General features: G+C 44.6%; 2 protein-coding genes across 2 annotated transcripts; one reads left to right on the top strand and one right to left on the bottom strand.

The window, feature by feature from the left end:
- The first annotated feature begins 3,456 nt into the window (after positions 1–3,456).
- Positions 3,457–9,035, top strand: metrn (meteorin, glial cell differentiation regulator). The gene is made up of 4 exons (XM_053865479.1): positions 3,457–4,830; positions 5,427–5,860; positions 7,036–7,095; positions 7,753–9,035. The coding sequence occupies exons 1-4, from the start codon at positions 4,730–4,732 to the stop codon at positions 8,064–8,066; spliced, it is 909 nt and encodes a 302-aa protein (XP_053721454.1). The 5' UTR covers positions 3,457–4,729; the 3' UTR covers positions 8,067–9,035.
- Positions 9,036–21,138: 12,103 nt separating this feature from the next.
- Positions 21,139–27,198, bottom strand: ccdc78 (coiled-coil domain containing 78). Its single transcript, XM_053866196.1, is given in 14 exon segments — positions 21,139–21,205; positions 22,957–23,057; positions 23,132–23,207; positions 23,300–23,337; positions 23,949–24,057; positions 24,418–24,587; positions 24,641–24,850; positions 25,363–25,441; positions 25,611–25,683; positions 25,987–26,223; positions 26,681–26,688; positions 26,754–26,839; positions 26,939–27,070; positions 27,151–27,198. Coding segments are annotated over 14 exon segments (1,434 nt in total).
- Between the last annotated feature and the right edge of the window lie 85 nt (positions 27,199–27,283).

The raw sequence follows: 27,283 nt of genomic DNA on the forward strand, positions 1-27,283 counted from the left end.
CGCGTTATTTATGAATGATATTTCATGAACGTGTCCATGTTGAATCCATCACTAAAGTCGCCTCTCGACCTGATTCAGCACTCTCACGCTCTCGCTGTTTTAATTCACAACCAATGAACCTCATTCACGTTCCCATGACCAACCTGAGGGGTCAGAAGATAAGACCCGGCACGGGCCAGTGAAGGTGAGCGTTTCCAAGTCTCCTGACAAGGTCTTGGGTCTCATTACCAGCAGACAGATGAGTCGGAGCTGGAAAACAAACACAGTCCATGTCAGATAAACTGAATTAGCACAGAGTTGACATGGGAAGCTGCTGAAGGTCTGGGAAAGTAGGACGAGTCAGCCTTCCACCTCAGGACGGAGGGTGAGCACCAGCGCAGCGACGAGCCGCGCAGGTCAGCGGAGGTTTTTGGAAGCTGAACAGGAGTCTCTGCTTTATGGTCCTGCTGTCTCTGTCGCACACTTGAGCCATGTCTCTGGTGACAATCTGATGTAAACTCCTTTAAATAATGAACCTGCCAACCTCTCCATGAACTTCCAGTGAACTTGCTCTGCCATGCTCTCCAAGATTTATTGAGCTTGGAGGGCAGCCAGTGTATGAGAAAGACTCGGCGAGAAGTAACACAGGCAGAAAGTTCCACTCGATGTCTTGGTCCCATAAATAGTGTCGACACCACACTGTCACTACATCAAGCACATGTTTACAGCAAACAGAAGCGGCTCTCGCTCAGACATGAAAGCTCTCGTCTGCGTACAGCAGCACCGTTTGGAGACGCTCTCATTCACGGGGAGGTGAGAGCAACGGCAGATGATAGGAAGTTCGAGAAACACAGTTTCACCACGTCTCAAGAGTGTTTGTTGTGAGTGCGGAGCGGAAACGTCCAGGTCTGATGGTTCACACACTCCAGCTGACCTCTGATTTCAACTCGGCGATGTGTGCAACTCTTCAAACACAAACAGTGTAATGGAGGATAAATAAAGCATTCTAACTTTGGCTACTGCTTTTGAAGTGTTTGGAACCAGCGTCATGGTGTCGCCCAGGCCAGCGAAGAAGAAAGCGCTGATGCAAACAACACAAACACGCAGCAACTCTGTCTCCACCGAAACAAACAAGCTGTGGCCAGATTTGTTGCTCCTGTTTTGGGGCGAGCTACAACTTGATTCAACACTTGAACGACTTCCGGAATGTTGTTAGTGTCAATGTTTAACATGAGACTTTTCCTGAGAATCAATTAGCCGTTGAGTAACCGGTCTGTAATATACCAGAATGTCTACTCAAATGCAGATTAAAATTTAAAAACTACTTATCTCAGTTACCTTGCTCTCAGTCATTGTCTCTGATTTTAGAATTCTATCTCAGCTACATTATTACACAGCACATCGTATCACATTCATTTAAGATCAAATGCTATGGAGATAAAATAGATAAATAGTCAACCAAAGTGTAGTAGAGTGTGTACTGAAGTGACTTTGAGGATGAAGCATTTAGTCTGTATTGTGGATGAAGTCGAACTTTCCAGTAATGTTCTTCACTTTAGTTTGTTAAGATACTTTGCTCTAATATTCTCTCCTTAAATCAAACATAAAACAGAATGTATGAACTAATAAAAAACACGTGTGTCCTAACTTTAGTCTGTTAATCCTACAGACATGATTCAACCTCAGAGGTATTTTGAAAAAAGTCTGACAGTCTTTGCTTTCAGGAACCACATCAATGAGCAGCCTCTGTAAGTGAGTTATTCAAATATGCCACGGTCTTTAAACCCTAGAAATGAAAGCAGCCACATCAAAGTATTAAAAAAAAAACCCCTCTTGAGGTCACGAGCGCTTTGTCTCCATGTGCGTACTGTACTCTGCAGGATTCAACAGTGTGAGGAAGCACATGGAACACGATTGAAGTCCACCACCAAGTTTAGGTCACTAATATATTCATGTAAGTCTGACCCGGTCACTCCCTCCTGTTGCTCGGCTCTTTAAACTTCTCGGCTTTGAAATGTCCAGCAGAAAACAAAGCCTGTCCTGCTGTGAACAATAAAGCCGCTGGATTTCTGCACACGAGGCTTTGTGTCATATCTCCATCTACTCTTTCATCATCTCAGTCGCCGAGAGAGACGGCCGGCGCTCACCGCACAAAAGAATATTTGATTTGGATATAAATATTGCAACATTAAAAAGACACCAGCAGGAGGTTGCCTACAGACGCGACAAGTTGAGGAGATGATGTCAGTTTCATGATGACCGTCCCTGCGATGAGACCTTCATTGCAGGTTAAAGTCTCTTTCATAGTAGCCGTGCTCTTCAAAGGCTGACATTTTTCCATGAGAATGGAATCATGGCCTCAGATTGAGAGTTCTTGTTCTTGACCTCGACTGCTTCCAAGTGGGACTCAAATGAAGGGAACTGAAGAAGATATCATTTTTAAAAAGATCCTCGACTGCATAAAAACAACAGCTTCATTCAGTCGAATGACACAAGAGATTGTTCGCAGTTTCACAGTTGCCTGTTGTTCATTTTTGTGTGGTTAAAAAGGAAACCATTCAAAATGAGAGGCGCTTGATGTTTTTTTAAAACATCTGTTTATTGGCATTTTTCAAAATGAGTACAAAAACATTCAGACAGAAACCCCTTCTGAAAAACAACCAAACACTCTCGCAGCAGCACTAAGCTCAATTTGCACGCCTATTAATGTAGTCATCTGTAGTTATTGTTCTGGTTCTGGTTCCTGCAGTAGATCTGACAAGTCATTTCCTTTAAGACAGTCCAAGGAAGGGTCCCACATTTTCTCCAAATATTTTTCTTTGTCCCTCAATGTGTATGTTATCCACTCCATTGGAAACAATTAAATCGGTCCTTGTTTCTAGTTGGGATGGCTGGTCGTGTGTTTCCATGCCAACGTGATGCACTTTCTTGCTTGTAAAATACACAGATTGATAAAAATGGATTCTGCATTACATGCTGGAAAGCAAAGCAGCAACTCTTCTTCTTCTTGGAGCAACAGTCATGTCACAACAGCAGGTCTCAACAGATCTCATCACCTCAGTTGCTGCCCCTCTCAGCAGCTCACCTAAAAGACCAGTTCCTCTGATGCTCCAGTGGCAGACGTTATGAGATGGACCTTGGAGTGAAGTCCATGAAAAGTGTCAGCGCAGGTTTCACTGAGAAAAATCCAGATCATTTGTGGCACAACATAAGTTCTTATTTGGTTGGAGGAACAAAGTAGTGCGCATAGTTACTGAGAAAGTTACCTGAATGTAACTTCAGTTCTATGAATATGAGCTCTAATGGCCTTTGCTACTAAAAAGGAACACATAGAACAGAAAAAAATGACTCGTCTCTGCTCCCTTGTTGCATCATATGCCGATGTTCACGTGTGCAGCATGGCAATCTTTCTGTTATGTTATCAAAGTTAAGATGCAGGTTTTTATGAGGAAATACTTTCAATTTTACAATTTTCCAGTCGGCTGTTTTAACATCACTCTCTTGCGGCACAATAGTGGATCAGCTGTAGTTTTGTCATATTTATAGAAGCAATATTTTGATATTATCAATCACTTAAACTAATGGTTAAAGATTATTATGAATTTTCACCTCGCCAGGATGTGGAAACAATTGGATTTAAACTGCTGATAAGATAAGAAAAACAAATGGCATGGTACGTTAACTCCTAATGTGCCATGAAAAAAATGAAGATTGATGTGGAACATCAGACACAGTCAGTGGTGAATATAAACAAAGATGTCTGCACTGTGTGATGCATGTGTTACTATGGTCTTGTCGTGGGTCGTCTGCGCACAGGGAAAATATGTGAGTAGAGATTGATGCATTCTTCCTTGGCTTTTTGTAGAATTCTAATTGAAACTACTATTTGTTGTGTTTTAAAATGGATGTTTACTGGCTGATGTTTGATCCAACAAGGATATAAAGAAGGATACATTATGTTTATTGTTTGTCATATTCAAAATACAGCAGCTTGCACTATAGTTGATAAACTAGACCAAAGAAATTATATGCAAAATAATAAAAAGCCATTCAAATTTAAATTCGAGATATTAATAAAAAAAAACCTTTGAAAAAAAACTTTTAAACATGCAGTTATAGATTAAGCTTGCTCTGCCAATATTGTGATATATTCTCAAGAAGAGTAGCGAAATTGCAAAACAGCATCTTGCTTTTGTATTAAAACAATATTATGGTAAAAAGCTTCAATAGTTGAAGTATAATAAATACAGATTATTATTTTCAGTGAACAATGTCTATAGAACGATGTATCAAAATGACGTAGAAATAATACTTGATGGTTGTATGAAGAGATGAATACTCGATATGAAGCCGGAGGAGCCATGAATTCCTATACTCGACTGAGGCATCACTAACAGATTCAGCCCTCCGCAGACTCACAATGGTGAAGAGCAGCGCACTCGCGACATCCCCCACCCCCCTGTCCTCCCCCTCCCTCCCTCCCTGTGTGAGAGGTTTAAAGTTTCTGTGGTCGGGCTCTGATTGGTGGCTGAAGTTTTTCCAGCCAGGGAATAAGTTGGGGAGTTTCTTCCGGGCAGCCACTCGCACACACTCCTGGAGTTGAGGAGAGGTCGGCGGTTGTCTTCCAGTCACCGGTGTGAGGGAACTATGGACGACCGCGCGTTATAGCTGCGCACAGTTGGAACTAAATCAGTACCAAGATTCTTTTGGTTTTTTTTTCTCTTTATCTGTCTCCGTCGGTTTTTTGAAGATGTCTTCTTTGGGAATTTACTCGACCTGGATTGTACTTTTTGTCATGTTTGAAGCAGCTCTGTGCAACTATTCGGAGGACCAGTGCAGCTGGAGGGGAAGGCAAGTCTCGCTTCTTATTCCGCGCTCTGGCAGCGTTTCTCATCTCAGGTTTACCCGGGGTTCAGTGCGAGTGACCGGAGGTTGCGGGACAATGCAGGACGCAGACTTGTTGAGACTTGTCATTGGAGGCAAATGTAAATGTTGGGGGGGTTGCGCCTGCAGGAGGAGACGGGGTGGGGGACATCAGATGAGACGCTCGCTGAGTGACGTGTAATGGTGCGTTCATGCTGTGATGGACTCACACACATCCACAGGTTAAAGGCACAGAGCTCAGTTGCTGAAATGATCTGAATTTGCAGTTCATTTCAATGCAGTTTGGAAGACAACTCGAGTCCAGGTTCTTATGTTCTTAAGAGAGACAAGATGGCAGTATGTGCTTTACACCCAACACAATGAATATATGGTACATTTGAAACTAACTTAAGTGAATGACCTTGTGCTGCCAACATTCCTGTGGGCACCTAAGGACCTATAGAAGCAAAGCAATGATATTTCTGTTCAAATCTGAAGTGCAGCAGCAGGAATAACTTGTGGGCTGATGGGGCACCCTGGTGTGGGTTGGTTTAACTCCTCTCCCTCTCCTTTTGCTCCCACAGTGGTCTGTCGCAGCAGCAGGGCAGCGTGGAGCAGATATCCCTCCACTGCTCTGAGGGAACCCTGGACTGGCTGTACCCCAAAGGTGCCCTGCGCCTCTCCCTGTCGCCTCGCCTGCCCTCTGTGGCCATCGGCCCCGGGGGCAGCAGCTCAGGGCTCATCACGGCCTGCGTCAAACCTTCCGAGCAGTTCCACGGCGCCCAGCTCTACCTGGAGAGAGATGGGGTGCTGGAGCTGCTGGTGGGCGACCGTCTGGAGTCCTCCCCGCCTCCGAGGGTGCGCTGTTTCAGCCGGGCACCTGGGGAGAAGGTGGCTCTCTTCCTGCAGGCCACGCCGCACCAGGACATCAGCAGGCGGATCGCTTCATTCCGGTACGAGCTGAGGGGGGACTGGACCGCCCGGCTGTCTCTGGACTCCAACCGCCTCAGCAATGTTGGTGAGTCAGCCAGCAGTGTTGCTCAAGTTTATCATAACCGAGAGAACGTGAGCCGTGGGACTGCGTCCACGTACGTGCTGTTCTAAATGGGTCATCTCCGTGTTTGCGAAATCCCCCCCCAACTGTCTTCAGCTGAGAACTTCATGAGACTTCAGATATTTGACACCATGAAATCTTCTCTGGGCTGGAATCCTGATTGAGCTCAGGCTCTGCTGGCTGACTGGAGGAAGTGGCCAGACTTTCCCCGCAGGCCGGCCTGGGCTGGGAGCAGGGGAGAGCAGTGGAGAGGAGAGGAAGGGGGGGACAAAAGCACAGTGTGCAAGTCTTTCTCCAGAGTCCAGAGGCCTTTGAATGGATGCCGCATGAGCGTTCTGGGATTACTGCCGTCGCCTAGGCGACAGGGAGGCCAGTACCCAGCTGAGATGCTCCGCTCTTTTGTTGAGCTGCCTCGCTGCGGGGAGACTTGTCTGTAGACCAGTGCACCCCCCTCCCCTCTGGCTCCCACACACACACTGTTGAGCGCTGGAAGGGGGTTTGTGCAGGACTGGAGTGGAAGGCATCCCATTTATCAAGAGACTTTCAATATGGAGAGGAATGTGAGGGGTGGGCTGCGGGCCTTCATTCAGGACAAACGTCAGAAAACATTATGGTATTTGTGGATAACTGTCTTTACCTGACAGCCTGTGACAGGAGTTTGTATTTAGAACTTGATCTTCCAAAATGTGTTTTCCATCCATATATCTGAAGGTGACTCACCCCGCCAGCATTAGAGGTCACGGTTTTATTAGACTTGGGATCGTGTCCCTGAAAATAAAATCTTTGAAGTCCCTCCAGCTCCCCCCGTCCTCCCTCCTCCTCGCCCCCCAGCCCCACAAGCTTTGATGAGGTGTGACTGTAGACACCCAGGACGGCTTTAGGGGGGAAGTTTCATTTAAGTGGTCCGGACTGGAAGAATCTTGCACCTTAAGCTCCGCTGGTTCCTCCGCTGCCAACTGTAAAAGTAGCAGCTGTCTGTTAGAGCGCAGCGGTGGGCCGCTGCTTTGTTGAGTTCTAAGATGGAATCTCACATTCCTGTGTTTGAGGTCCCGGATTTCCTCGATGGGCATTAGCATATAGGTGTTCCCCAGTGTTACGCAAGTTCACTAACTGATTTTTCCTCTCTGGTGGTCCTTCAGATGCCTGCCGACCCTGCAACAACACTGAGATTCTGATGGCCGTCTGCACCAGTGACTTTGGTGAGTAGTTGGCTGTGACTCACAATAGGTCAGGTTGAAGCACTGCATTTTCACAAAGAAGAAAGTGTTGTTGTAGTTAACATGTTAATGTTGTCGCTGCAGCCCCGAACAATGTCAACGAAACTAGAGAAAAACCAATACGGTCATTTGTTACCTCACTTTTTGTGAGGAAGCTGGATGTTGTTGGTGTGTAGAAATGATATAGTTCAAACATGCATCACTCAAACTGTGGCGGTTCTCACTGGGGCGAGTTAATCTGACAACACAGTCATGCAACAATACCTCCTCCTGTCCACAGGTGATGGTTAACACTGTATTCATTGCTATATACACATCTGTAGTTGCTGGACACAAATACTGCCTCAGATCTGGTCTTAGATTATCAAAAGGCAGAGTTTCTACAAATGGATTGTGTCAAATTGGTTTAGTGCTGTTTGCCTCCAAATCCTCTGCCCTACAGCGCAAAGGTCAAAGGTGAAATAGCAGTCCTCTACACCCCCACTAATCCTCACACACTAGAGAGGGAGCCCTGCCTGATGAAGCTGTAATTGGAAGCAGGAGCTAGCAACAATTGTTTGGAGGATTAGACTTAGACATTTCAGCATCAGTTGCGAGTCACGGAAACGACAAGGTGACTGACTGTGTTTTCGCCCACAGTTGTGCGAGGAAACATCAAGTCGGTGGAGGACGACGACAACTTGCGAGCGGCGGTGATTAAAGTCAGCGCCACGCGAGTGTTTCGCCAGAAGTACACACTCTTCACCAAAAACAGCCGACTGGGCAGCCGTGGGGAAATTCGGACTCTGCTGCAGTGCGGGGTCAAACCGGGCCCCGGCAGCTTCCTCTTCACCGGGCGGGTCCACTTTGGCGAGGCCTGGCTGGGCTGCGCGCCGCGCTACAAAGACTTCCATCACGCTTACATGACGGCGAAGGCGGCGCAGCAGATCCCCTGTGAACTGCCTGTAGACTGAGGCGGCCGTGTCTCTCACAGCGTGTCTCTCACACAGAACCAAGGCCGAAGTGACGGCCGGGTTTGTCTCCCTAGACTTGGAAGACGCCGTGAAGATGTGGTGGAGGCTGCCACAGTGGCGCCGTGTGTCCAAAGATACGAGGAGTGTCTCCACACCGTTTCAGTGCAATACACGGAGAGCAGGTCCTCAACACTTGTGACAGCTGGAGGGTGAAGAGGACGGATGTAGAGTACGTCATTGGCTGAAAACTCAGGAAGGTTACTGCCTCTGACATGCCTGTACGCAAGCTTGCCCAAGGTGGCGCAAGTGAAAATGTCTACCTGTTCCAGTGTTCGCCGAATGTGAGGCTGGACACTGTTTAGAGCATTGTATTTTGCTGGCCTGCACAGAGGTCGAACTCAGTGTTACTACAACCTCTAGAAGAGAGTAGGGGGAGCGTTGCACTGATGCATTAAAGGGAAATGACCTGAGGAGTGATGCTGCAATCACTGAAAACCAAATGAGCAAATATATGTAGCATAGCAGAGAGAGAGAGTCTAATATATGTCAGCGCCGCTGCAGCCACAGCAGCTGAAACTGGTGCTGAGAGCACTTTCACATTGTAGCCAACTCAGAGATTTCACTCTCTGTCGGCCAAATTGGGACCGTTGGTACCACAGCGGCTCATGTCACTTCCACTGACAGGTTCTTATTTGTATGGAATGAAATAAATGACTGCTCATCAGCTCATCTGGCTGCGGAAAACATCGAAGCTGTTTCAATACATATCATGCACTGTATCAACAGGAAATCAAACCAAAACTGGAAAGCTGGAGTGATTCAAGCCTGCACTGCCATTTGACATGTTTTTAGTGTATAAATACATATATATATATGAATGTAAATATGTGATTATGAAGCTGATGTGTCCTGTGGATAAGAGTGTCTCAGTATTGATGTGTGTCCGTACACGTGTATGTGTTTCTAAAATATAAACCCAAGAAATCAACCTACTTGTGTCTGAAGTTTCTTTGAAATGAAGCAGAGTCGGAGTGTAAACGGCTGGAGGGTTTAGCTCCGACGTGGTGAAACGACTTAAACAGTTTCACGCCTGATCCGAACTGTTTCTATTATAGGAAGCCGCTCCCAAGTCACTGGCAGCGCCCATGAATCAGACACACAGGCGAGGGGCCCGCAGAGACTTCAGCAGTGTGTGGGACCCTCAGGCTGTTCGGATGAAGGAGGTGGACATGAGGGACTGGAGTGCTGTCGTGCCTGGTCCTCCCATTCTCAGGAGTCAGGAAGCAATAAATTAGAGTGAAGTGCAGACCGTGGCAGACTGTGCTCAGCTGAGGTGCCACACAGTCACTGTCTTTATCCTGACCGGGAGCTACGCAGTCCAGGGTCTTCTCTAATATCTGTATGCCTCTCCACTTGGTTTCAGCCATTGGTCATGCGTGATGTGACTCAGACTTTGGTTGTGTTGAGGTGGCTACATTCACTGCAGCAACCAACCCAAGATAGTCTTGCAAAACGCTTGCTTTTACATGTTTTGTGTCCATTTTCTTCAGTCTACACAGCCCTTTGTAGCGTAGTGGAGAAAACCGTGTGGAGAACAGAGAATACAGAGAGCAAGACTAACGTGTGTGTGTCTTGACTACAACACTAGTTCTCAGCATCACCACATGAAGGCAGGATGTATAGCAAGAATGAGAAAAAATTCACGAGCTGAAATTAAAGCGGCAAATATGAAGGACAGCTGCCTCTGCGGCTCACGCACCTCAGATGAACAGTCCGATATAAGTGGGTGGGAAAGAGAGCAGCTGCAAAGTGGACACAGACTTGAGGTGAGGTGGAAATAACCTGCTCCTCGTGTGAGACGTGAAGTTGCACACAATATTGCCACCACTAGCCAGCAACGATGTGAACCTTTGCTTGAGTTTACCGCCTCACTGCTCCTTTAAAATATCCCACTGCCGTGGGCCCCTGGACACACACACACTCTCTCCCCTCCAGTCCATCAGGGGTTATTGTTGCAAGACAGATAAGCCAAAACAAAGAGCACTCCATTTTTTTTCACCCCCAACCAATATATCATGTGACACTTTTACAAAGATTGACTTCCTACATTGTTTTCCCTTGTTAGTGACCCCGAGACGAACCCCCAAACTCCAACACTGCCGTCCATATAGCGGTAATGTTGCAGATATGTTTGGTCCTTGGTTTCAACCACATTACATATCATTTTATAAGGTTTCTGTGACGGGCTTCAAGCCCTCCTCCCCCGCTCCACAGTTTTTATTATGTCTGTGGGGTGACTGGAGTGAGAGGCCGACAGAGTGAGGTGTGACGAAGTCAGGAAGAAGAAATAGGAATCATTGTTGTTGGGTGTGGACTTCCAGTAGCCGCAGGGGGAATAGGGAAGTGCTGAATGAGTGGTCACTCCCATGGAGCAGAACATCCACCCGGTCTCTTTTCATGGAAGGACATTGAAGACCAACCAGTGTTTGAACGTGCATGCACGTTACCACGAGCAGGGACGACATATTACTTGCTCCAATCTCCCTCTCTAAAGTGCTGAAAACCCACCACTCCAACACTTCTGTTCCCCATCAGCGTCTTGAGCTCATAGTGCACTGTATTCTTTTTCTTTAATCTCACTCTTTTTTCATCACTTCTTGGTTGTCTCTTCTTATTCAAAGCAAAGCTTCATCAGCTGTTCTGTGACACTGGTCACTAGCTCTGTGCTGGATATGCAAAACAGGTTGGTCCTGTCCAATTCCTTCAATCCCTTTTCCCCTCTGGCTGATGTGCAGAGTGCAAGACTGACCCTAGAAAATATTATATTGCTTCTCTCAGTGATAGCAGTCTGTTTTTAAAGAGCCAATTTGACTGGATGGAATGACATCCAGCTGATTTTTATGCATAAGAAACTTGGAAGAAACCATCAAGCGTGCAGCCAAACATGAAGACTCCAGTAAAGTGGCAGCCTTTAAATGCTAAAATATTTAACCAGCTGTAATGGAGTGTGGATAATAAAATGGAAAACACTAAAAAAAAAAAATAAAACATTCTGTTCCACAGCTGCAGCTGTAGCTAAAACACTCAGCCGCTCAGAAACAGGATGGTAGTTCAGGGATTTTGGATCATGATGTGGTGATCAAATAAACGCATTCAATGGCTGGCATTTTAACAAACAAACAAAAAAAATCCACTTCAGTATAACATAGTAACTAGTACTCTATGATGAAGACACAAGATGTAAGCAAAACATTCCGATTACTTTTCAGCACTGTAGGGAGAGTTATTAATAGCTAATGCTTACGTGAAACAAAAATGAATGTATAACAGTTATTAAACTCCCATTTAAACGTCCAAACCCCTCAGCGTAAAGAAAGAGGCTTGGTTAGAAAGTGCACCATGGGGTTGACAGCACAGGGTGTTTCTGCCACATTTCACATTAAAGAGACAGCTGAATCAGAGCCACCCCCTCCAAGTTTGGTCTGACTAAGTCTTGCTGTGACTCAGAGATTATGCATCAGAACCCTTCCATCAGATCAACACCAGCTGAGGGTGAAGGCCGTGCCATCGCACATTCACAGCTGACATCTTCTTGTTCCCACAACGCCCACGGACAGCTGGAAGAGATAATCCTCAGATGGAAATTCTGCAAAACTGACTCAACCTGCTTCGTGCCAATTCCCATCATCGGGCCAGGAAAATAGGAAGCCACATCATAAATGTTTCGTGCAGCGTTTCAGAGCCAGAGAGATGCAGTCTTCAGTTCAACGATCGCATCGCTCAGAAACCATTCACCACTAAAATTCCTAAAGAGTCTTTTAACTTGACCTCACTTCCAGCAACACACATAACAAAAGACAGAAGTTAAATTGCAACATCAATACATTATATACAGAAGTGGGTTCTGTTGGGCAAAGAGATAGACACAAAAATACATATTTCAACATTCTGAACATCAAGTTCGGAGTAAACAAATTCCACAACCTCTTGCATGGATGACTCTGGAAACCACTTCCACTGAAGGGCCTTGTCCAATACATAAGATAACAGAAATTATCAGCTAAGTCAAGTGCCAAACCAAGTATAATAGCATCATGGATATCATCCTGGTATCCTACTATGCTTTTCCATGTTTAAGAGTTGTCTACAGTGCAAGCAGCTGAAGCATCACCTTAACATAAATAACATAAAGGAGAAATTTGGTGAATATAAATAACAAACATGGTGCCAACACAAAACACTGTTTCGCAGATCCCTTTTGCCAGATCTCATTAGAAGTGATCTCATAGAAGCTTGTTAATGTAACCCGCAAAGGATCATGGGATTCAACATGGCAATCATTGGGCAATTTTTTTTTCCAGGGCTAACTATCATCTTGAAGATAAAGAGGTGTGTATTGTATTGTTGTATGTATTTGCCCTGCTCCGAAGTCTTTGTGGATGAAGGTTTGTTCTTCAACATGGCTCACGTACCAACCGTTTCACCGTGGACAGTTTCACAGACATGACCTGCTGCATTAAAGGTCTAGCAGAAAACCACTCACCTTCATGCATCCTCGTATCGGGTCAATACTAGGCTTATTTTAACGTATGGTGAACTGTCGATACCAGTCACCAGTACTCAAAGGAAAAAAAAATCAACAGACCCAGGGACTTTCATGCCAAAGATTCTGTCTCAGGCTGGAGTCATGTTATAGCCATGGTGGCGGTGCACACTCGTCTCGCTATAAACTGACAGTATTCGTCAGTCGTGGAGAAGAAAAAAATAGGACATAGCCTGGAGCCAAGAGGTGCACCTTTGAGCACTAAACTCAGAGCGCCGCTTGTGTTTTACTTTGGACTGAAACCCTTCATTCAAAACTGTCTGCTGTTGGGTTAATATACATCAGAAGTACAAGTGGTATTGGTTACTCTGTATCAGTGATTAGTCGTAGTTGTACTAGTGAAAGTGGTATCAAACATCACAATTCTTATTGTTACTTACAGAGCATGGCTTTATTATGTAAACTTGTTCCAAGTTGCCCATGCCAGAGACTGAAAAGAGGTCTGGTGTCAATCTTTGTGATAAACAATTTGAAAGGCAGTTCATTGTTCATGTTACCACGAGATGAAATCAAGCAAAAAATATTGTTCTGATCAGTACAATAACTCAGTAGGAAACATTACACAGCAACAGAGAGCCAACCATTGTGTCTCACCAAGACTCAGATTCCAAACTTATATGCGTTCAGATACTGAATATATGATTCTACATCAAGCTTTTTGTCTTCCAATACAGTGGCAGCAAACAAACTCACTTGCCTTCCATGACAAGTTGGACTTGAGCGTATAAAGTGGTGGTCAGCATTCCATTGGAGTGGGCAGTGTGGGTGGGTGGAGAGGTGAATCCCGAATGGAAAGCGTGTAAGAGCATGTTTATGTGACCATGTTATCCCTCTGAAGAGCTAAAAGAGTGGAGGGCCAGGAGCCGCTTTTGTTCCCTCAAGAGCATGCAGATGGCTGTAATCCCTTCCAAAATGTGCAGTGAAAATCAATCAAGGCAGGGTGGACATACAGAGCGTGGAGGTGGGCGACACTTTGCTCCGGGAGGAGGTCCGGCAAAGGAACACAGGCTGGGTCAAGCAAGTAGACTTTGGTATCTTCCCGCCAAAAAAAAAGGGATTGAAAGGGAAGGCAGAAGGGATGAATTGTGACCCCCCACTAAAGAACCCCAGCAACTCCAGGGTTTGAACTGAACAGAACTGGCAGGGCCCGACCCCGGCCTGCTGGGAGGCTGACCTGAACAGCTCACAAATGAAATCTCTGCGGCAATAAACACTTTTTCAGTCTGGAAGAGGGAGTGGCATGGGATGACACAATACAAATATTTGGCAAAGCAAGGTGAGTATTAATAATAGTGCCCCTAAATACATACATACTGGGGCTCTGCAAATACTCCCGTGTGCAGCAGAAACACCTCCTGACCTCAAGCTGCTTTTGTTTTTTGCTCTCATCCCAACTTGAAAGCTTCTTGGGTTCCATATCCTTCCAAAAGCTACTCGCAGAACATTCAATACACCAAGAAACTAGACAACAAATCACTCTAATCACATGATACGATTCATTAGAGCAGCTTCTCCTCAGAAATCCTCTGAGCTCAGCCCACCATCTGTCTGCAGTTTAGAACTGGGACTCAGACTTGTGTCGGCTGGTGTCTGACGGTGTCTCTTCCTGCCAGAGCACTTCACCGCTGCACCTGTTTTTGTTGAGCCTGTCGACTAACTGCCGGGATTATGATGCTTGGGTAATAGTGCTCTGCATTTCAGTACAAGAGAAAAAACTTTCCCTGGCGATCAGCTGGTTTCTCTCCTCTTCACCTGCCACCCACGTCAGTGTTCCTTGTGTCTAATCCTACAGCCGAGCAGGCCTGCTGGCCTCTAATACTAGTGCGGCGTGTTTCTTCTCAGGGGCGTGTCGGGTTACCTCTCTTGGAACTTCTTGGACGGCTCTCATTGTGTAACTTGTTTATTAAGGGAAGAAGTAGGCAGGAACGAAACTGCCACTCACGGTTGTTTTGTCATGCCACTAGTATCTTCTTGCCTCAGGGTGAGATCTTTCAACTGATACGCCCGGCGCACAGTTCCGTGGAGTCAGTGTGAATGTGGCGACATTTAATCCCACCGTCATAATGACGCTTGAAATTAAAAAGAGATGACATCACTCGAGGAATACTGTTGGATTTATTACTCGACAACGGCACAACAAAAGGCTAAAAAAACAGACGCTGATATCGTGTCAGTCAAATAAGATTCAGCCAGACTCAAATAAGTCACTATGATAATAAACCTGAAGAACAAAATAACTAACTAACTGACCTCTTCCTCACAGTCAGGGCGCTCATGCACTGAGTAGAGGCTCAGAACTGTGGTTCTGAGTACGTCCAAGTGGGAGGAGGAGATTATGACATTGTTGTGCTGGGAATGTCACCCCTGACAACACGACCCCAAATAAGCGGTAGTCAACATGGGGGGGAGAATGGATCGTTCCAGGCAGTATTAACCACACAGTTTTAAAGGGTCCCTGAAACGGTTCTGGGGCTAAGCATAAATATGGGGTATGAAATGATCTCATTTAATCTACACGTTTGGTTCTGCTGAATTTAAACACTAAATAAGTCCTGTCCTGTCCTGATCCCTGTGGTGTCAATGTAAACAAGCGTTCCAGCCTCTGTGAAGCAAGTGTGAGCCTGTTTTTCTTCCAAAAATCTGTAGATTTTCATCAAAACCGGGTGAAGGAAGTTCAGAGAGGAAAGAGTGGAGAGAAGCAACAGTGTCAAAAGTCCTTGAGTTTGAGGCTGAGTGTGTACACATCAGATAGTAAAGATAATGGGGCGTGTTTAGAACAAATATGGATTTTTTTTTTTTACATTACTGTCACATTAAAGTATATAATGTATATTATACTACACTATATACTCATAATCATATTCATGTCATAGAATAGCGGACTGTTGTTTTTCTGGGTTACAGTTTTTATCCAATCAGAATTCAGCCGGCTTGTGTTGCCAGGTTGTCTGCCAGAGTTTGGGACCGTAATTTCAGGACTAACTGCTACTTAGGTGTGAACTGCACGGCGCGCCACTGTGTAACATATATTACCATCCAGTGTTTTGGAGCTGACCGTTGTTCATGTCTGATCCTTCACCTTCATCCTCTGACATGCATGAGCCATCGCTTCCAGAACCAGCGCTGCAGTCCTTCATTTGCATGAACCTGCTCACCTTCTTCAAAAACTACTGACAAATCGCTCAAATCTTTCACTTTCATCACTGGCAACTTCTTCCGCTTCAGTTGTGCTTGTTTATAGTGTTGGTTCCTCTGACTAATACATAAGCTGGACCAATATTTCACCCAGTTACACAACAGAGCGTGGCACTCATCTGCATCAAGATGTAATTCATGGTTGTGTATGGAAACAAAATGTTTCTATATGCAGAATAAAATCCATCTGTGAATAGATGGTTATTGCTTCAATTAATCGCATTAAAGAGTTCACTTGCTATTAATGGCAAATTCGTCACACATTTTGTATCTGTTCTAAATGTAACTTGAAGGACACAAGAGTGGCAGTAGTGCATACAATGTTGTGCTTTCAGCATGTTTTTGAACCTTTCCACTGCCTCAGAGGTTATTCTGAAGAATGTTCTGGACCAGTGGTCCCCAACCTTTTTATCTCTGCGGACCGGTCAACACTTGACAATTGCAATTTGGCCCGTGGGTATTAAGTTAGAACAGTTGAACAGTTGAAACAGCAGATACACCACAAAACCAAATATAAAGTGCATGAACGCTAGGGACTGGGGACGACTGTCTCCGACACTCGGACCCTCAACATCGTGTCTGGCTGTGTTCTCTCTCCATGGCTCTTCTCCCTGTACACTAACTGCTGTACCTCCAGCCACGAGTCCGTGAAGCTGATCAAGTTTGCGGATGACACCACCATCATCATGGTTTACCTATTCCTATTGTAGACTCCTTCTGCTTCCTAGGAACCGCCATCACTGAGGACCTCAAATGGGAGCCAACCATCAGGCCCCTCATCAGGAAGGTCCAGCAGAGAATGTTCTTCCTGAGGCAGCTACGAAAACTACGACTGCCGACGAAGTTGCTGGTGGAGTTCTACACGGCCATCATCCAGTCCATCCTCACCTCCTCTATCACCGTCTGGTACAACAGCGCCACCTCCAGGGACAAGAGCAGACTGCAGCGCATCGTACGTTCTGCTGAGAAGGTGATTGGTTGCAGCCTGCCACCTCTTCAGGACCTGTATGCCTCTAGGGTGCAGGTCGGATCAGAGCCGACCCTTCTCACCCTGGACATGGACTGTTTGTTCCTCTTCCCTCTGGCAGGAGGCTACGGTCCATCCAGACCAGAACCTCCCGTCACAGGAACAGCTTCTTCCCCTCGGCCGTCAGACTGTTGAATTCGTGAACAGCCTTGTTGTTATTTTATTTATTTATTTTTTTTCAAAATAAAAGATCCTTCATACTCAGCTAAAAGACAAAACGGTGCAGCCCGGTTCCAATTGATGCACGGACCGGTACCGGTCCCCGACCCGGGGGTTGGGGACCACTGTTCTAGACAGTTTCTGCTATGTTGGCGTGTTGTAGCAAACAGATGTTCGCGTGAGGAAAGCATTAATGGCCATTCTCATGTAGATAACATCTTCCTTAAGTTCAGTTTAGAACAGATACAAAATGTGTGCCATTAATCAGGAGTTAACTAAGCTTCAGTGCATTTAATCGAGATTAAAATTTTAATTAAATGGCACCTCTGCTTGTATCCTTAACTCAGTACCTGAGTGGGAGGCAGCATAGATGAGGACCAGGACCTCCTCCGTTCTTAAAAGAATGTAACAGTAAAAAAGCAATAGCTCACTTCATGTGGAGACATTTTGATAGCACATGCAATGAAGTGTAAAATAACAGGAGAGCAGAGAAAGTCACTTATTTTGGTGAAGTTGTTGGTTTTTTTGAGCTTCAATAAGGGGACTGTTGATTCCTTACACATTTATTATTCCAAGGGTTCAATTAATCTCTCTCTCCTCGGGAGAAAACTGATGCTCACACCACAACAAAGCAATACGATAATATACAGTCCAGCAGTTACCTCTGCCATGGAGGGTTAGTTGATAATGTCGATTCATTCTAGAAACGCGGACGTTACATTATAGGTATGATAGTGTGGTGTGTTGTGAAATGCTTGGCAGAGGTATGTGCTGTCTCAGTACTATTTTCTTAATGAAGAAAACCTACATTAACCAATTATAACTCACATAATAATTATCTAAATTAAAATGGCTGAACGTGGTGAACGTGGATTTGTGTGAGAATTGTTTGTACGTCAGGAGTGGCACTAACATCCAACATACGATGCGGTGACACTCTCATAGGTTTAAGGGATTAATTGTACTGTACATCACTTAACAAATGTCCTTTAAGGGCACTTTTCACAAAGGGTCAAGGTTACACCCCTTGTGATTGTTTTTATGTTTGGGACGTGTTGACAGGTAGGTAGCAAGTTTACACTCTGGCAAAGTGACCCTTTGCTGAGTGCGTCAGTCCAGCCACTGTGTCCCGTCTGACATGTCAGATTCTCCCAGTCTTTCCTCTCCCTTCGCTCCGGCTCATTCCAAGCTAACATATGCGCTGGAATTCTCACCCAATTAAGACAGGGATTAGCCAGTTCCAGTGTGGGAACAAGCCGAGTGTGGGAAAGCAGAGGGTCTGTCCCTCTCTCCTTCGCTCAGCCTCATTCTCACTCGCTGCTGCTCATCAGGCTTCCTCCCTCCCCTGTCTTTCTCACCCTTACTGTAACTCTGCCTTCTTTCTCTTCTCACCCTATTTTCTGCCTTTCCTTCACACACACTTTTTCTCTTCATCGCAATTCTTTAAAAAAACATTTGATTGTTTCCCCGGTAAATTCCCTCTCACGTCCCCACAATCACACACACCGCCTTCTTTTTGAATTTCATTCTGTCCATTATGTTTCTCCTCTCTCGCAGCCACCCAGGAACTCCGGAGCTTTCAGGCTTGATTCTTCAAGGTTTTTTTGAAGTGCATAGTTCTTCTGTGCATTGCCCACTTTCACCCCATGGCCCCTCCCTCGCTCAAGCGCTCCATTCTGAAAGCTTGTCTGGAGAGAAGCTTTGGGGTTGAATGGTGGCAGACAGTCGGAGGGGGCGAGAAGACGATTCATCAGAGGAGAAAAGACAGGTGTCAAAGACATTTACAACATTTGACAACGTTGCATTTAGTCCATTTTGGAGAAAATCTCTGTGGGACATATTTCAATTTTATGAGAAATCTCTTCAGAAATGAAAGATTGTCAACATCTGTCCAAAGCACACACTGCTCTAATAGATGTCAAGTCAGATATGCATTTTTCAAGTTCATAAGTTCATACAGATGTGACACATCCTGTCTAAGGCGTGTAAAGGGCACTGAATTATGCACAGTATATTATTGCTCAAAGTGAGTCACATGGTGTCAGTGAGGTCTTTGACTACAGGATCATCTTCATTATCCTCACCACTTCACATGAGGAACAACGGTCATATTGAGGTCCTCACCTATTCTCCGGAAAAATAATGGCAAGATTTTCAGTTTATTCAGAAGCATTCACTGTAGTCTCCACAGTTTTCCCTAACATTTGTTTTCCTTTGTGTTGTCTTTAATGCCTCGACATCAAGATTCAGCTTAACAGATGAACTGAAAAAATGTTAGTGTTTTCTCATTGAAGTCGAACATTAACCCTTCTTATATTTACATAGTCAAGCAGCGACGAGGCAGCGTGGTGACACACGGTTCATTGATGGTCCACTAACAAATTCAAGGTTACAACTGTGTCATGACAGCGCAGCGTGCGAGTGAACTCCCATGGGAATGGCCTGGTTGAACTTGAAACTCACATTTCCATTGTCACTGCTCGTCTTTCACATGATGCGGCAACACTCTTTCATTCCTCTCCCACTGCCGCCACATTCGGCCTGCGCATTGTCACCTTGTCTTCCTCTCTATCACTCTTCCCATCTCTTCCTTGCGTTCCCATAAATCTCCTCCCTGTGCTCTCCTCCACGCCGCTTGTCTGTTCCAATTATGAGTGGGTTGTCCAGCCCCCTGCTCACACACAGCTCGCTCTCATTAAGCCTATATCAATTAGGCATGTACCTCCTAAAACAAAGGGCCTCTTGACAAACAGCCCATGCTCGCTGCTTCCTCTGCATTAATCTATGATGCTTCCCATCCTCAGCAAGAAACACTCAGAACATTTTCCCACTCCAACGCCCACATACAAGTACAGTATGGTATAGCAAGTAATATGTATTCCAAGTCTACAGTGGAAACAATTGCAGTTTAGTGGGTTAAGTTCCATCGGGTTGGAAAACTTCAACACTGGCAAAGACATATAACACAGACCTGTGAGTACCTCACAGAACATGAATCTACCTGCTGACCAACTACAAAAAATTTGGTTGACTCTGCTACTGAAACGCGACTTGCTGAAGCGCTCCATTGCTGCCCCGGCAGTACGTTTTAGGTCACTGTCACGCTGGATGACCTCAGTAAAGTCGCCTTGTGCGCTTTACAAACAATCCCAAAAAATAACCTTCGCACCTCCAGCCTTGACCATCATGAGTGTGTTACTTGGGTCATACTTTGCCAGGCAGTATGGGGCAGGTTGCCACCAAATAACTCAACAGTGGTTCCATCAGACAAAAGTCACTCACTCTGGGCAGCTCACTGTGAGAGCGGGGAGAACAGCCACCTGGAAACCACCAGTTAAACATTGAGAACAGAGAACCATGCAATGTGTGAGAGATAACAATGAAAGGAGAAAAGTAAGCAGTTTCCAAACAATTTTGGTGGGTGGTCTGTTGAAGCTGAAAGTAGTATTAAAATACACAGAGAATGCAAAAAGGTTCCATCAGACCACAAGTCAAGCCTCCCTCTGACTAGTTAAGATAGAGGCAGAGGCAAACTTGAAGTGCTAGTATGTGTTCATGCTCGCTTCACACAAAGTTATTTCCCCCCACTCTTTCAACAAGGCCAGATCTATAATCACATGACGTACACGTTGTTATTGGAAGTTAGATTGTAAAAAACAAAAACGGGTGTGAGCAAAATGAGAAACCAAGTGCATAGTTATTAAATGGTAATATGCACAGCCAGCTGCTGCCGGCAACATTTATTTTGAAATCTGCCCATAGAAAACACAAAATGTTTGAGCTGCAAACTTGGGAATGAGCTGTTGTGACAGGATGCCGAAACTTGACTTCTCCCAACTGTCTTGCAGCTCAGGAAGTATCCTGTGGTGAAGACTTCAATCCTCTGAAATATATAGATGTAAGTGCTCATCACTGTTCAGGCAGCATTAATGCAGCAGCTGCTACAAAAGACAATGACAGTATTGTCAGTTTAACATCCACATTTAAATGAGAATTAAAAAGCAGTACAAATGTAAGAATAATGCTTTGGCAACGGCCTTCACTCAGTATTAACTCCAGTGATCTGTCCAAAACTTGAGCTTGATATTTCAGTTGAACTGCACCAACAGGTAAAACAGAAACTGCTCGTTGTTGTCATTGGCTTTCACACCTGAGCTGAGCAAGTAAGAAAAAGAATTTGGATTTTCATGGACCAACAAGTCAGAACCTGTGGCTCAATCACAGCCTCATGCTGTGAGACACAATGTCCACATTAGTACAAAACAACCTTCACCAGGGTCCACAAAACAACTCCTAGGTTGTATGAAGAACGATGTGTTCCACATGTGGAAATAGCTTCACTTATATGGAGCTGCTACAGAAAACTGCGCCCAACATTATTTCTGTTTTAAACCAACACATTGCTCGTCCTAGGACGCGACAGCGAACGTACAGGGCTCAAAAATCAAATGTAAACAGACAATAAGGTACGTTTTAAATGAGAAGGAGGAAGAAGGTGGGAGAGGAGGACCTCAGTCTTCTACCGACTTGGAGGAGAGCATCCACTTTTCCACTGAGGAGGTAGAAGGTTGGAAGAGTCACAGTTGACCGAGGAGACTCATGGGTGGTAAGCCAATCTCAAATGAAAAGAAAAAATGATGAATAACACTTCTTTTTTGTTTACAAATGACCAAAAAACATCTCCACACCAGGTCACACATTTGCAAATCAAAGGTTCTTCAAGCCAAAAGTCAAGAGTAAGGGAGAGAGAGTGGTCTGGCTGCCAGAATAATGTTCAATACACCGCCACATACTATTCGCCCGGCTGCTCTGAGAGGCCGGCTGAGAGCGCTCTCCACCTCAGAACAGTAGAGATCCCTGCTGTCCTGCTCGCTGGGGTTTTTTGGCACGACCGCAAAGATCAACCTGCTTGTGATTTTCCCACAGACCTGCCGGTGAGAGGAGAGCTCCTGAGCACCCAGCACTTTGGCACACTGACTATGTTGGCACTGGCCCAAGCTGAACACCCCCCCTCCCCGCCCCCTTTCCCAGGGCCCGGGAGTGTAATACATTACAGACAAAATCCCACTTCCCATTCCTCCAAAACTTTCACACCCCCCTCTCATGGCTGGCATGCCCCCCCCTCTAACGGGGGATTTGGGTGACGTGCGCATGACTCCTGCACTTTTCCCATCATTTCCCACAGGCAACCTCTGTTTCCTGATAAATGCGTCCGCTACATTTTTTTCCACTAAACCGTGCAGTCGCTTTTTATGATTCACAGCTACTCATCACGTTATCTGCTCTAATTAATCTGATATGAAAACCTTCATTCAAAGAGAACTGCTAGGAAAGAGTTCAAGCAGGAGAGGAGCCTGTTCCCACTAAGGCTCAGGTATCAAACATCACCTCACAGTGCTGGTTTGTTTGCTGGGGGAAAGTGTTTACAGGCATGTACACGTCTGGCTAAGATGTAATGACATTGTTCTCACCAGGGTGACCCCTCATTGTCACCACGCTTTCTTCTCCCCAGCTCGTGAAATTGACATAAGCTTTACAAACATTCCTGGCATTTTTTTCTCAAGGCCAGATTTCTTTAGGCCTTTCAGAGGGGCTTTAACTCAGAGTGGCTCCCCCTAGTGACGTCAAATTATCCCTGACAACCTTTTCTATTTAGCGCTTAAATGACTACTACCTAATTCTGGAGTATTTAGAGATGAATAAGATGCAAAAGAATAAGTTGTCAGAAGTGGTTTCACTATAGTAAAAGCCAGAAAATTGTCCTTGTCATGCTGAAAATTATTTGTTTCAAAACGTTTCAAGCCAAATTTAAAAGGTTGCCTTCATTTTGAAATAGGCTTTTGCAGGAGTTTGGTAATGTTCCATTCGATACACGGAGGACTAAAGTATCAGGGCAAGTGGCTGACCTGGCCAGTTGATTGTCCCTGTACCTCTGCAGCTCAAAAACCTTTGCTTCAGCTGCTGTTGCTCTCGTGATGAGAGCGGCTCGCTCCTTTTCCAAGCTTTCCTGAGTGAGAAATTGAAGACTGCTGATGTTCCACTAGCATGATTTGAAAGTAAAAGTGAAAGAGTTCAGTTCACCTCAGAGGACAGCGGCTTCAGCTGCTTTACTTTGTCCACACAGGAAGCGTCACATGCCTGAGCCAGTTCACTGGCCCTGATGGAGTTACAGCTTTCATGAGTTTCTCCTACAAAAATGCTACAGCTGACGACGTTTGTCACCTATCAAAATTCACAAAAGTCACTCACTCTGGGCAGCTCACTGTGAGAGCAGGGAGAACTGCCACCTGGAAACCACCAGTCAAATAGAACAGAGAACGATGCAATGTGTGAAAGATAATAATGAGAGGAGAAGAGTAAGCAGTTTCCAAACAATTTTGGTGGGTGGTCTGTTGAAGCTGAATGTAGTATTAAAATACACAGAGAATGCAAAGAATTCCACACAAAACATGAAACATATATCCAAACTCACAACATAGACTATATGAAACCTGGATAACAAGCATTAAAATATCCCAATGCGATAAAAGAATCATCTCTCATCCTCAGTCAGTAGCACATCTTTAGATGAACAGAACAAAAGTTGAGTCATAATAGACATATGGTCCCAGATGCACCTTTTTGTATCACTCTTCATAACACACAGATCCTAGTAAGTGTTCAGCAAAGTCAGCAAAAACATCGGTGAACTGAGACTGCACGGATGAAATTTCAAAGTCTGCATTGTCATATGATCATCAATGATGATACTGCAGACATGTTTTTGGTTGCCGTCGGGCTTTTTTCACTGCGCACAAAGAAAAAAAATAACAAAGGAAGTGTGGATACAAAGAAAAGTCTTTCACCTAAATAGGCGATGGCAGATGTGTCAATGTGAAGCAGCCAATGAAAACAACACCTCCTGAACCTTGTCCAGGTGAGCTTCTTCACTGAGCTCTGGTTGGAGATCGGACGGTCCATGGCCACCGCTTGTTTTGAACGTGTCCCTCTGAATGCTGAGAATAAGACTGAGTGTTTCAGTAAATGGCAGTTTAAGGAAGGAAACACACTATGTGCCATCTAAAACATCACAGCATGAGATGGGCTCAGGTTCTTTACAGGCCTGACTTCAGACATGAACTACATATTCGGGTCCACTACTTTTCTTTCAGCAGAAGTTTCCTGATGGGATACAAAGAAAATGCAACAGAACTAAACAAACCATGGCCACGCTTTTGTGCCAGGGATAATTTTGAAGCCACGAAATATATATATATATATATATATATATATATATATATATATATATATATATATATATATATATATATATATATATATATAGTCCAAAAGTGAAGACTGGAAGAGGTGAAAGAATCGATGCCGACCTGTGAGCAACAAGTAGATCCTGATGTGCCTTTGTGATCCTGTGCAGTTTCTTCTTATAGAGGCTGGTTGCAGATGCTAACTGCTCCTCCCTGACTCAGTCGGTCGAGCGAATATCCTGTAGAACTCTGTCAACCAACTCCTTCATGAATCTAGCCCTGGTTTTTCCATGGTTGTCGATCAATACTTTCTCAAAAGCAGACGGTGAACCGTTACTTGTCACATACGATCCAATTGCGTGAGGTCATTATTCACCATCATGTCACGAAGGTAGCACACAAGCCTTGTGCGATACTCTTTGTTCAGGTGTTTTAACTGCAACTCCAAATTGGAGTTCTCTGCTTCCAACTCTTTCACAGTGCTCTGGATGCTCAGAAGAGAGAGAGAACGCCAGTCAGAACATGCTGCCCTCCTACTGTTGGCTTTTTTTCCCCTCTGAATGACATGTTGTCTGTTTTATTTGAGAACATAACTGTAAATCAACACTTCTTCAGTCCATCAGCAAACATCACCCTGAACACAGTGACTCAAAACTAGCTTTGCAGTAATGGGACCACATACTGCAGTTAACCTGTTTACTAAGGAACTATTTTATGAGCAGATGCAGTGAACTAGGATGCGGTAAAAGAATGGGAAACACAGAGTCAGTCTGCAGCAATGGGTCTGCCTCAGTAGCCAGGTGAATAGAGCTGCAGGGATTTAAAGTGAAGTATAAATAGACATATATATTATTTCAGTCTCTCACAATGAAGGATCTTAAATGTAAACCAATGTTACCTCCCTTAAGACAGGTCATACTCCAACCTACAGAAGTCATCCAGTTTGGCTTTTTTTTTTTAATTTAAAACAAATAAAATATCAACAAGTATAACTACAACCTCAATAAAGAGTAATGTAAACATTTATGTCTAGACTAAAAATGTCTGCTACATATGCAGTGTACTCACTTGACTCTGCTCAGATAGCTTGGGCTGTCTGCTATGAATCTCTCGCTCGTCGTCCTTGTGTTCGTGACTTAATGCCACACTGATGAGCAAACACAGTTAAAATGAATGGTTAACAAAACCACATCATTCAGTGACTAAGAAAGCGCAAGACAGAACCACCCAGCAGATGGAATGATCAACAGAAAATCCAAGCATCTCCAATGGGAAACACAAAGTCAACTCCCTGAAAACCATGCACAGGCCCTCACACTTGCTCCGTGAGTCTCTTTAGTAGCGCCTCACAACTGTTCTTCATTTCTTCCAACATGCGTCTAAGCTCATCTTGGTTTCCAAGCATCAAAGAAAAATGCATATTAATGAAACAAGAGTCAAGGCTTTAAATGGAGAAGCGCAGGCCTTACATGTTTTTCTATGTTCTTTTGCTCATTGTTTATTGCAGCCAACACCACTTCTCACCAAAAGCAATGTTTATGTCATTCTAATTCCCACCTTGAGCCTTTCATGTGGCATACGGCTGAATAAGGACTGAACCCTTTCCGATTCACAGTGGAGGGTTTGGATGGTTGCGTGCACATGCCTGTGCTGTTCCTCCAACTGCCTATGAAGAGTGTCCTGAGCTGAGGCCAAGGTCAGAGCTCAGCTCTTCATTGTGCTTCACTTCAGTGTCATGAGCCTGTGACAAGGCCAGAAAGCTGTTCTTGAGGGTAGTGAGGTCGTCTCTCAGCTCCTTTCCGCTCTCTTCTCCAGCCTGAACGCAAGCCTGGGCTGACCGAAGTTCTTGGAGTAGTTTATCTCGCTCCATCTGTAGGTCTGACGTCACGCTGAGTTGGCTTATTACCTCAACAATGGTAACCGCAGACACTGTTGAAAACAGACGATGCCCACAAGTTAAGAGGACGTCAATTGTGCGTCGCATGTTTATATTGCGCCATCTAGTGGCGCGCTACTATATTGCACTTTATATGACGCCATTAACCTACATTATTTTGAATTCTTTTGTTTTGAAGGTTAAAAATTCCAAATTTTAAGAACTACATAATACGGACCATAATCTTATTTGACGGTTTTACCATGTTACCATTACCAAAATAACTGTGAGGTATTGGACAACATGATCCACGTTATATTCAGTCATCAGTGCACCATACAGTTGCATAGTTATGGAGCATTTTGATGCTCAATCATCTAGAAGCAGTTGCTGATATTCAAGGAAGATATCAACCCAAAATAAGGTGACTAGACAATTACAGGGAGATAATACGGATTATTTGACTAAATATGTGCATTCACTTTTCATAGCAAATGTATGACCCAATACAGACGGTGCTGGGGAATGAAAGTGTTCAACAATTATATTAATTATATTGCATTTATAATTACTCGACTTTCACTTCTCCTTTAGGTCAAACACCTCTTTTTCCGACCGCATCATTGCTTGACTGAACTGAAGTTTCTCCTCCAACAGCTCCTTGGACACCTACATTTGCAGCATGAATCAAATGGCCGACATTGACATAACAATGGATATATTCAGAGTGTGTGTGTGTGTGTGTGTGTGTGTGTGCTTGTGTTAGACCTTCAATTTCTCTTCTTCACTCTGCATCAGCCTTGCAGTAAGGTTGTTGTTGGAAGCGGATAGATGACTCAATCTGCTCTGCAAGTGGCTGATTTGACTGGAAAGTTGCACATTTTGGTCCCACAGCTTAGACTTACAGGAGGATAGCAGAAAGAGTGACACAATAACTCTACATGCTATAGAAATGACTGCCCGTTACGAAAAGTACTTACATTTTCTCCAGCGAGACCTTGAACTTGCTGACAGTCCGGTGTGTCCATTGTTGGATTTTAATGTGTTTGTGCTAGGTATTTGGCTGTAACCGCCAACAGTATGTTGGCATGGACACATGACTACACATAAACA

This window comes from Synchiropus splendidus, chromosome 5, assembly GCF_027744825.2.
Source record: "Synchiropus splendidus isolate RoL2022-P1 chromosome 5, RoL_Sspl_1.0, whole genome shotgun sequence".
In the NCBI taxonomy this organism is placed as follows: Eukaryota; Metazoa; Chordata; class Actinopteri; order Syngnathiformes; family Callionymidae; genus Synchiropus; species Synchiropus splendidus.

Bases quoted from the DNA above. Each gene is read 5' to 3' on its own strand.
- metrn (XM_053865479.1), top strand. From the start codon at position 4,730: ATGTCTTCTTTGGGAATTTACTCGACCTGGATTGTACTTTTTGTCATG. The intron at 4,831-5,426 runs GCAAGTCTCGCT...TTGCTCCCACAG, and splicing joins CAGTGCAGCTGGAGGGGAAG to TGGTCTGTCGCAGCAGCAGG. The intron at 7,096-7,752 runs GTGAGTAGTTGG...TTTCGCCCACAG, and splicing joins CGTCTGCACCAGTGACTTTG to TTGTGCGAGGAAACATCAAG.